This window comes from Falco peregrinus, chromosome 7 (genome assembly GCF_023634155.1).
Source record: "Falco peregrinus isolate bFalPer1 chromosome 7, bFalPer1.pri, whole genome shotgun sequence".
Taxonomy (NCBI): Eukaryota; Metazoa; Chordata; class Aves; order Falconiformes; family Falconidae; genus Falco; species Falco peregrinus.
In genome coordinates, this window is record NC_073727.1 from 39,256,014 (window position 1) to 39,268,257 (window position 12,244).

Sequence of the window (12,244 nt, forward strand, 5' to 3'; positions counted from 1 at the left end):
ACACGCCCTCCACCCTTCCTAGAATTAACTGAGCTGCTGTTAACTTGCGACATGTTTCCCCCCCGCTCACACATTCCCAACACTCAAACCCCCACCACCTAACAGTCATACCCAGAAAGAAAATACAGCATATTAGATTTTCATTCTTTTTACTCTGTATTTTCTATCTGAAAGGACTCTCTATATATACTCTGTGGAAGAGTATTTTTGAAGGTACATAAGTTGTTTCAGCAACCTGAGTACGTGCTACTCGAGAGATGTCAGCACAGAAGAAAGTGGGATCAGACTTGACATTGCTTACTGCTCTACTACACAAGCTGCAAATATTTGACAACTGCAGGATTAATTTTGCAGAACATAGTGAGCTGGCTGGCAGAAACACCTGGTTTGCCTGCTCATCACTTGCTCTGCATGCATTTCCTCTTTTAACCTGCAGCTGGACTGTAGAAAATAAAACTTCTTTGCCCTTAAATACATGAAAAATTTGTTTTCAGCTTGATGAGCTACCCTGTCTTGTCCAGTTACACAAATGACCAAGCTAGAAAACATGAGGGTGAGAGATGTGTTCAAATGAACTAACCCCAAAACCTCAGGAAAGAAAACTGTTTTGACTATAAGTAATTCATGATGAGTTAATCAAAAACTTAATCTATTATTAAGACTCACAAAGTCTGTGTTATAAATTAAATATAGTAATTAATGCAGCCATGTTATAAGTTCAGGTTTCTCCATTTATTCTGACTCTGCTCAATCCCCACCGCCATTTCTAAGAAAATCTGAATTCTTAAGGTATGAATATTCTTACTGGAATAAGCCCAGAAATGGTGTTACTCAATCTTAAGTTACTTGGAAGGAGTAAACATGTTGATCAGGAGTAGAAAATCTTTTTAAATTGCACATTCTAGATTTGACAGACAAGTGAAACCAAAATTCCTCTAACAGTAACCTACATTCTTTTGGTTAAATTACCATGACACTTAGAAGACAAACATTTGATTTCCAAGATATATTTAAGAATGCACATGCCCACTATTAAGACATAAACATCACATAAATAAGACACTTGTGATCATAGTCTCATGGAACCCCAGCTTTCCTTGCTCTGTAGCAATTAAGCCATTCAGCCTGCATGACCATTTAATCCTTGTCCGTAATTTTTCAATAAGTAGAGGCCCCAGGCTCAAGCGGAAGAACTGGGCTGCAGTTATTGCAGGCTGCATCGATAGTGTCCAAATGCAAACAAGAAGTCGCAAAGCTGATGATGTAGCCAGAATCACGGCTCAAAGAGCTGCAGTGCGCCAGCCCTCATTCCTCTCAAAGAGCAACTCCTGCGGTACAGCGAAGGCACCACCTCACATCTGGACAGAAGAGAGACCTCTTTCAAAACAAACCGATGTAAATCATGCCCTCAAAGTCAGACTTCCACCACTGCCTAGAGTGAATGGCATTTCACCCAAGGGGTATCTCAACAAATGACAGGCAACCTTAGTTTAAAACTAATCCTTCTACATGCTAATATATCTGGCAAGTAGAGTACAGTACCTGGCTACACATGACTACATACACATGCTGTATCTACCTCCCGCAGTGTTTTGTATTCATTTTCAGTAACGCTCAAGCACACGCTACATACGTGACGAACTGAGCAAGCTTCAAAAGCAGACTTAAGCCTCCAGTACAAAAGCTAACTGTAAGAAAAAGGTGAGCACACACATTTGTTCTTTTTTTTTTTTAATAAAAACATTTAAAATTTACAATATTTACAAGTACTTTAGTTACAAATTTCAGACAAGAACCAAAGTACATTCAGCAGGCTCATTGTGGATAATGAAGTTTCTAGAGTCAGTAAGATTTGCATAAAACTTAGAAAATACTTTGTGGGGGCAAAGAACTCCTAGAATAAATTGCCCGATAGGTTTGTGGAGTCTTTAAAGAAACGTGTAGGAAGAACAATGCAGTTCTAGGGAGAAGAATGAACCACAAACCCCTGGAGGTGCCACCTAGCCCAACGAATGCATTCATTTAGAGAATACAGAAAGCGTATTAATAAACAAGGGCTTCACAGTTAAAGGACTGGTGTTTAAAAACCACGCTGAAGAAATCTGTGCAGGTCACCTATTTTATAAGATGAAAGGTTCTTTGGTTTGTTGTGTGTTTTTTTGGTTGGGGTTTTTTGGGTTGGTTTTTTTTTGGGGGGGGGGTGGGTTGATTTTTTGGTTTTTTGGTTTTTTTTGTTTTTTTAAGACATGCTGAAACTATTAATTTGAATTAAGTACAATAGTTCTTATTTACTAATCCTAAATTGTTCACATGGCACCACTTCAGAGCAACCAGTTATTTCCAGCCTTGAGAAAAACAGCTCTTCTCATGCAAGTTTCATGTCCAGCAATCTTAACTAGTGAAGGACTACATATAAATATGCATGTGTGTTCTAAGTAACCGGGACACTACAAGATGTCTTGTTTCCACAGATGTCAGTGGATTTGACAAGAATGGTTTTTTTAAACTACATTACAGATTTATGTGGAAAAATCATAAAACAAGAACATCTGATGCTTCTGTGCCAGCACGCAGCTTTACCACAATACTTCATTGTTAAATGCAGATCTCATAATAAAAGGTTAAAATGTCCATGAAAAAACAAGAACTAAGGAAGCTCTTAGAAATGTTGTCAGGGATTAGGCCAAAGTTTTCTGGTGCAATTTCTCTTACAAAGGATATAGGGGTTTTTTAAGTCTTTTTTTTTTTTTTTTTTTGGTTTTTTATATTTTGTTTTGGAGTCCTACATTCCATCATCTCCCAAATCATCTTTAGGAGAAAGGAAGGGAGGAATGCTGAGCAGCCAAGAATAAAAACGACCTGAAACAGCCTGAAGTGATGAAAATTTCTACACGTCATACTGGATAGCTGCTATGTCTATCAAAGGGATGAATACCAGCTGATTTTGAACCTGTGTCAGGCACTTTGATATCCCATGTCAAGGTGCTAACGAATATCCAGAAGCTTAAGCAAATTACTACTTCATTGCAAGAATATTAATTTATAAATTTAAACTTTAGTAGTTAAGTGAAAATGCATAGATAACTACTACCTGACAGCTTCCAAACCACATGGCACAGGTATTTGGTATTACAGAGCTGCTCACCCAAGGCCAACTAGCTGCACCTAGAAAGGCATTTCCATGTTCCCTGTCCCAAGAAGTCCTCACACTGTAGGCTGCTGGGTCATATCCTAGCAGAAACACCATCAGGCACCTGCCCTGTTTTTAGGCTCTCTCTTGGTACCACTACTAGCAACTGCTAGAAAAAAGGCTGGGGGAAATAGAGCTTACTAACCCAGGGAACACGTTCTGGTCTCACGGTGGCCTCACGTGTTCAGCTAGTCACAGCTAACAGAAGAATACGATGCTTTGCACACCCTTAAACTTCTCTATTTCACAATTATAAAACTTGCAAGCCGGCCTGAGCAATTTAAATATCTAAACTATTCCTGTGCTGTCCGCTACTTGCTAAGTACAGAGCACACAGAAAACAAACCTGCACAGGGAAGGCAACAATTCAGTGGCTTTTGTAATCACAGTTCAGAAATTTTCATTAAAAAATACATTTAACCTTGTGATAGTTACAAGAGGTCAGTTGTTCACGTGTATGCATCTGTTGCATAGCACAAAGCACTCATACTCCTGTGCTTGATTTTCAGCTTACATATAACGGAAGGGCACTGTTACTCTGGAACTAACTGCCCCATGCCAAATTTTCCCCGTATGCTCGTGATATATTTTCAGTGTCATTTCTGATTAATCTTAACATCCTTGTCCTTAATTATATCCTAGCACCTGGCTGGTCTCTTTTACTCACAGAAGACTCCACACGACTTGAAAGATTTGGGACAACGTACAATACAGTAGTATTGCAGGGGGAAGGGAAAAAAAATATGAGTGTCACTTGGTTTTAAAATGCATCTATCTGCCCTGACATAGGCAAAAAAACCACCATTCCTCTTCCAATGTGGCAGCAAAGGAAAACCTTCCAGAACAGAAAACACTTTGTGATCTCTTATGTTCACACAAATTTAAGAGGCCAAGTCCTAGTTAATAATTTTCCTAAAAGTGCCAGGATTTTAATATACTGTTAATAACGTAAATCTATTTTATTAATGTATATTTTATATATAAATTTCCAAGAAATTACATACTTCTGAAATAGTTTTGAGGCAGATATACCAAATGGAATGACTACTATGGCAAATTCCTGATCTTCTTGGATAACAGCAACATATTTTTTTGGGGACAAAACTGACAAATTGAAAACAAGCTATCAATTACAATAAAATTAAATACTCTGAGTAGTAGCAAAGAAGATACTCAGCAAACTGTCTGATCAGAAACTTCTTCCCAAAAAATAAGGTAACCTCACAGTTTTTAACACCCTGTTTCTCCCCTGTGAGCCAAAACACTTAACTGACATTTAGTCTTGAGGCACTTATTGCAATCTGTATTTATCAACAAACCTGAAAGTCTGAAAGAAAAGGCATCAACTTCAAGCTCTGCACAGGACACAGCTGCTCCCCTCCTTAGTAGACAGACTGCTGAAAGCAGGCTTCAGTGGCAAAACATTAAATGAAAAGTTGGTTTAGCTGAAGGTTCAAGTGCAAGTTAATTGTGATTTTCAGAGCTTTCTCGCAACATCAAGAGGGTTACTTTCTGTACTTCTGCAATGGAGATATCTACACACTAGTGGATCCTAACCAGCACTGTCTTCAGGAACTCAACCCAAATAACCCAAAAACCAAGTAACATTGATTTGTCTCTGCATTATGTTCAAATGTAGTGAGATCCAGCAGTAACTTTTTCAAAGCCAGCTAACATACTGAAATCTTCCTAGCTGGGCTTTCCATTACATCATAACAATAAAAATTCACCTATTTAATTTGGCTTTTCCTAAAACTACCAAAACCCTGCTAACTGATCTGTTATATTTCTGTGAGTAGAGAAGGGAAAATAGCTATTGTCTTTAAATCTTTAGGAACTGAGTATGTACGTAGTTATGGGACATTAACCACAATGGTTAATGTCCCATAACTGCAGGAAAGGAAACAGTCCAGAAAATTGTATAAATTAACTTTATCCTAGGAATATTCATGCCACTGAGAAACATGAGGACAGAAGTACTGTGACACTGGTTTTGCTTTAAAACCACCTGCTACAACATGCAAACATTTCCAAAAACGTCATTTAAAAATAGCTTTTAAAACAAAGACGTAATTTTGTATGAATGCCCCACCTTGTGTCTGAAAACAACTTTTTTTTTTTCCAAACTAAGCTTCATTAAGAACTACTGTAAACACTTCTTACAAACAGAAAATACCTATCAAATCTTGACCAAAGGGAAATAACTGGACTGCAGGCATTAGACTTGAAAATTTTTAAATATAAAAAAATCCTCATCCTTCAGTTTTCAAAACTACAGTCTCACACTACAGAATTCACAGGGCCGCCGGATGACAGTAACTTACCACACTACTTTTCTATTGTCTTAAGGTGTATTTTTAGAGGAAGGTAATCTGCTGTAGTTCCCAAGTTACATCATAAAAAGATGAAAACAGCAGTCATTTTCACAATCTGCTAGAAAACATGTTAGGAAGAAGTCCTGTTGATTTCTCTTTAAAAAAAAATCATACTGCTGTAAGAATTAGGATAGAAATACTCCGAAGGCAAGCAGGCTTTTGAATTCTGAAAACATCTTCTGAAGAATTTGTGCAACTACCCATTACACACCTTTTTTCCCCCCCAATGACAATCAACTAGCATGCTAACACAGGAATTTTCCAGAATATGACAGGTTACACAATGCATCTAGGTGATCCAAACTATATGCAGCTATACACAAATAACAGCACTTTCAAAAATAGCTTTTTTAGTCACAGGACTTACAAAAGAAAAAGTATTGTTTACTCACTGAAATGTACAAAGCAACCATCCTAGAAGTACATACTTCTAATTGCAAAAAAGACTATTAATAACTGGTTCTTGGGCATAAAATTAAATTCTTAAGATACACAAGAAAAGGTTATAGGTATATCCTTACTTAAAAGAAATAGTAGCATTTTAATACAAAAATACTCAAAAAGACAAGCAATGTAATACCTTTAATAAAGGCAAAAACTCTCACATATTTCTTGTGCATCTCTCTTGTAACCAAGTGAAGGATTTCTTAAGCATTATGTTCATTGAATTAATTTTGAAAAGGATTTGAAACAGAAGGTAATAGTGACACAGCTGCTGTTTTATACTCCTTCCTGAAGTCTGTTCTCCATAGAGTACAGTTAAAAAATCAGAGCGCTATTTCAGTAGGAAATAGTGAGTTATGTCCTATACACAAACACTTCTGAAAGTGGTTGTTACGAAACATCCCCTCACTTTGCAGTGTTCTCAGGCACTAGTTTCAGTCCTATTTCAGGATCCCACTGTATCACGTTGTGTACTGGTTACTCTGGTTGGACCACAACAAGCACAACTTGCAGACATCCGTAACATAACCCAGACCTTCCATAACCTTCAGTAATGCTGTTCTTCCTGAGTTCTAGTTAAATACTTCAGATATCCTAGTTAGTCAGTTGGCCTGTAAGCAATCACAGGCTGCTCTTCACCAACATCTATCAGCATATCTAATGGAACATGAGGCTTGTCATAGCCAGAAAACTTGAGACAGCTGCTTGGAATAACTGTTTGTGGCATTTCTGTGGTAGAAATCTCTGGACCTGAAGAACTACTGCAGATATCCATTTGGGTACTGTCAGAAATGAAATAACTCTCTTTTACTTTGTGATTCTGTTCATCACCAGAAGATACCTCCTCTGTGCTTTCCTGCAGAGACACCTCTTCTGTTCTTCCCCCAGAGGCATCAGCCAAAGCAGAAGATGCTCCTTCACCGGAATTCTCAGGACTAACAGTTTCTTCTTCTGGCTGTACCTCCAGCAAGGTTACTTCATGGTTCACTGGAAGCACCGTCTGGCCTGGCATGAAGTTTATTACAGATATGTATTTTGTGTCTGGTTTTGATTCTAGAATGCTGTCTGTGTTCAGGTTTCTTATGACACTGACCTTAAATGCGGGGAAAAAAATAACAAAAAATAATAAATCACTTTGAGTTCCACATAGTCTCCTAATTTATTGCCTTCATCTTCTGTCAAAGTTCAGAGGTTAAAAAAAGAAAAGATACAAGTTCATAATACATATTTAATGTTGTTACAACCAATCCCAACAGAAATCAGCAAAATTAGAATCTGGCAAGGTCATTAGCCTGTACCTGTGACTTCAACTGTTTCATTAACACTTTTATGCAAGCTCTAAAAAAATGCTTTCTAAGTGCAGACACATTTGCAAGGACCAAATCTATTCATGTCATTCACTGTATTTTAAGTCATTTGAAGTCTGTAATGTAGAAGAAAACAACAAAGGAAGAAAAAGCTGTAATGCTCTTCAAATAGCTGAGGAAACCTTGCATACTCTGTAGCTATTGAGTGCAACTTGTAACGACTGTAGTATTTTGTGCCAACTGTCTCAACCGGGAGAGAAGTGAACTTTGGAAAACAATCTTTAAAATTACATGAGAACCTGTACACATACTAGTAGTTATATCTATGCTCAAGTGTTCCTAGTTATTTCTCCAAGCAGTCCCTCAATGTTGTGACAAGCTTTTATGTTACACTTTGAAACCCTTCCCCAGGAAGAACATACATTCCTACAATGGCCAGGCTCCAGCTTGTTTTAAATGATTATTGACATGCCTTCAGGCTGTTCAGATTCTTCTGACTTGTTTTTGTGTTTTGGTTTTTTTTCCCCAAGGTGTTTTCAAGAATATGTAGGAAAAACAGTAGGGTAAATTTTCAGCTGGATGATGGTGTTCCCAAAAGCTAACAGAAAGCGTAGGGAGAAAGGGTTATTCAATGAATTGCATCCTTTTCCAAACTTCATTCACTATATATGTGTATCGCAGGCTGTCAAGATAAAACAAGCTGATTTCTTATTATAATGTACATAGTCACATTTTTTAGATACTTAGTAAAAAACATAATCTGACAAACTACAGGTTGAGGCAAATTTAGAAGAAAGGGATGTAGGTAGAAGGAGGAAAGGGGGAGAAAAATAATGTTAAGAAAAGCAAAAAAGAAAGGCAAAAAGAACCTCTTAGTCTGTATTAGTTTAAGAACGGAGAGCACCATCAAAATACAACCAAATCTGACTGTGCTTTTCAAGAGTGTTCCTTGATCAGAAGGTTGCGAGTCTCCATATTCATACCTTCACAGTGTGCTGACTTCATTAGAACTTGCCTTTATCTCCCACTTCAGCCCCATACCCTTTCCCTCGGCTGCTCTGATATCTGTGGATGTTATGTGGCTTATGCTGGATCAATGAAACTACTCCAGTTTAAAAACAAAACACACAACCAGAAAAAACCCAAACACCAACGCCGCCACAAAACAAACACACACTCCATGGAGAGCAGTTATTTGTAATCTAAGTGAGTTTTACAAACAGCTGTGTTAGCACCACTAAGGTGAGGTGATCCCTTGGGAATCAAGGGCTGCTACTAGAAAACTAGTAGGAGCATTAAGGTGGCTCCTGACACAGAAAATCTACCACACTACAAGGTAGCTGCCATTCAACCATCATGCTTTCTGGATGTTAATTTTTGCTATTTGGAAACAGAGTACTATATAAAGAATACTCAGAGTAGTTCCTATGAGTATGTATGGAAACCACCCATCCATAAGAAGCAGGTGCTTAAGAGATAGCTACAGAAACCAGAATACAATGGATAATGTGTAGATACTGAAAATGTTATGAACAGCTGGTAGGATTAACGTACGTTTTGAAAACCTGTTTATACAGATATATGAAAAAAATATTGGATACTTATGCTATACAAACACTGACCTTGAAGGGACCAGCATCTGTAGTTTTTTTGGGGGTAGCAAAAAATCTGACTCCCAACAGTCACACAGTAAATGACACGAGAAGATCATTCTCTGTGCAAGCTTGAACACTTGAGGAATGTGAATTAAAACAAAATGCTACAGAAACTATAGCTAAAAGCTGCATTTACCACTTCCCATTTCTCCCCATACAGGTACATGCTATACTAAAGTTAAAACCAAAAATCAATGAGTCCTTGTTTCTGTCCTTTTAGGATATTCACATGGTTTAAAATATTAGTCCTAAAATGTGTTAAGAAAATGCCTTGTACTCTGCGCAGGTTCTGCATTTCACAGTGCCAGCTGGTGATGTTTAAAGATAGATCCTGAAGATAAAGTTAAGTACTCTCTATACAACTACATCCAGTACTTTTGTTCTCAAAAAGGAAACACATTTTTCTCTTGCTGAGTTTTTGACTAAAGCAAGGTGGTGCAAAGACACTTCCATTGCATGAAAGCAGGAAGCCACCAGAAAAAACTCATGGATTTCTTGGTACCAAAATTTCTTTAAGAGTCACTGAGTCATGACTACAAGAAAGTGTAGCAATTCATGCAGTTATTTCTGGCTTCAAAGAGAAGAATCACAGCTTACTACACTAACCGGAATTCCATTAGAAGCATCTCAAGTAACAAAGGTTATTAAGATATGGTTGCTATTTGAAGACAATTATTTACCATAGGTAAGTTAATATTTTTCTTTTGTGTACATTATCTAATACTAGCAAACTGACAGTCAGTGAGCTTAAGCTGGATGTCTGCAGGACTTCCTGGCACATGTAGGTGCTCAGGTATCTTCCTGTCTCCAATGACAGCACCTGAGCTTTCAGGTCTTTCACTGTCTCAACAGACTAAGGAGATTAAACCAGTGGAAGCCAAGCTCAAGGTTATCTACAAATAACATATCCCAAGGAATCCTTAAGAGTTAAGGTAATCAGCAGCTTGTTTCTTTTTCTAAGGGCTTGTCCACCTAAAAATTCCTAGTAATTTTCAGGTGCACAATTTCTGGAAGAGAGTTTGAAAAACCTTGACAAAATCTGCATGGCCTTTGCATGGCTCCACAAGAAATTAATACTGTGCAAATGTAGAAACAGGAGACTGTTACTGCCCTATGGACACTCACAGAAGAAAGTAAAAATCTTCACAAAAGCTAATGAAGCAGCTTCTCTCTAGTGAAGTGACAATTATTTGTGCCAAGTCAGTCAAAATTTACAGGAACAATTACAGTTTCTCCAAATCAAAAATACGTTGTACAACTAAAAAAGCCAGAGTCACAAAGAAAATTCTTAAATGTTCCATGAATATCGTAAGTGTTCTACGAATACTGTGAGAAAACACAGCCTTGACATTCCCGTCATGTAAGGCTCAGAAAAAGCACCAGCAGATAGCAGAAAACTGAAGTATGAGCTAAAAAAATTTAAGTTGATGCTTTTCAGTGAGTCCTTCTCTTATAGAGTGGGTGTTTTCTACCCACTAAAATATTTGCCACCATTTAAAGGTAAGGCACTGAAAAAAAGACATGGGCATAAGCATAAGATGACACCCACAGCACATCAGTAAATTAAAGCCAGGCTCCTTTTAAAGTGAGTAAATCTCACCACAAATCTTACAACAAATATCTACTACAGGACAAACTGGAATGACTGAAGATGGCGGGTGGAAGGAGACAGCCTCTTGAAATATCTTTTGTGAGAAATGAAAGAAAATGGACAGTTCTAACTACAGCTGCACTACTGAAACATCAGATTCCTGTAACCCAGCAGAAGACTAGCATGATGAAGTCCTGTAAAAGAATCTGTCCCATTTCACTAGATGCATATTCCCAGTAGGATCCTACTATGAGTAAGGATGTTTAAAACATTTAAATGGACATTTTCTCTGATGAAGGTAATCATTCAACACTCATATTGAAAGACAGTTGCAATGTGGAAGTAGGACCTGTATGTCACCGACCTGTTATTCTTGGCAGTCACAAACAGCACAGAAAAGACAATATAAAAATTCTTGAGATCTAAATGGCAATGGCTATTTTTATTCTTTTCTTTGGGTATGTGAGACTCACAAAGACAGCTGCTTGACGGTTACTGTTTCTTATTTTTCCTACTGTTGGAGAATTCCAACTCACCCAAAGTCACTCAAATGATGTTTTAGCACCTACTTAAAGCTGCCGGAATGCAGATCACCGGAAGGCAGTAGACCTATGTTAGGATACCTTGCCTAGCCTTCTAACAGATGGAAAAACTGCCTAGATGTTTCGTTTTCAGACAAGCTCGGGTAAAGCACAATGGTCATAACCTGTATGGAAAAAAGTATCTAGTACAAATTCAAAGGTCAGCGACAGGCTCTCAGCTCCAAGAAGCCTACAGAGATAACTTCGCATCATTAAACTTATTATTCATATTACTTACATTATTCGTTACCTAAAATGATTAATAATCAAAATAATCAATAATTAATCATAAGTTATTATTCATTTTAAATTCCCATATTATTCATATCACCTGTACTGAAACTACCCTTATGAGCTCCACAATTTATATTTGTTACTAAAAACTTCAATGGAAACGGACAGAATCACAAAACATCCTGAAGTGGAAGGGACCTACAAGGATTGTAGGAGTCCAACCCCTGACTCAGGGCAACCTGGAAGTTAAACCATACGTCTAAGAGCTGGTTGAAATGCTTCTTGAACACTGACAGGCTTGAGGCCACAGGGTAGTTGTCTGAGTGCTTGACCACCCAGGTAAAAATCTTTATATATAAACAGTTGTAGGTTTTACTCAGCTCCTTCACAACAAAACACGATGCAGCATGTGAACCAGACTGGACACTGTACACTGGAACCTAGGAATCACAAGATGACATATCGCCCAGTAAAGTGAGAATATGGGCACACAAATTAATTTCTACAAGGTGAGCTAAAACGTGAACTTGGAGCACGCATCAGTAAGCTCACAGGAGTTCAGGAGCACACATTCTATTCGTGTGATCATCTTTTTCCCCCCATCCCTTAGATACAATACCACAGTAGTACTGGGAAGCCAGAATAACTATGAATTCACTGAGCAACAGCACTGTCATTCTGGATGAGCTGTCTTGCTATAATGAGCAGTCTTCACACACACAGAGTAATTTTTGTATGTAGGACATGATGCTAATAGATTTAGACAGTTACATACTGGTGTGAGCATGAAAAAAAACTGTAGTGTCTCACTTTTTCTGCAGGCCTGTGTTTTGTCATTGGGGTCTAGCTGTAGATTCCATCAGAGAG

The 12,244-nt window shown here is 37.9% G+C and overlaps 1 protein-coding gene across 3 annotated transcripts in view; it reads right to left on the reverse strand.

The window, feature by feature from the left end:
• Positions 1 to 2,197: 2,197 nt before the first annotated feature.
• IFNGR1 (interferon gamma receptor 1) overlaps positions 2,198 to 12,244 on the reverse strand; it is a 29,726-nt gene continuing 19,679 nt past the window's right edge. For all 3 annotated transcript variants that reach the window (XM_055809868.1, XM_055809866.1, XM_055809867.1), the window contains one exon: positions 2,198 to 7,102. In XM_055809868.1, the coding sequence (XP_055665843.1) occupies positions 6,608 to 7,102 (495 nt within the window). In that variant the 3' untranslated portion in view covers positions 2,198 to 6,607. The remainder of the gene's footprint in view (positions 7,103 to 12,244) is intronic.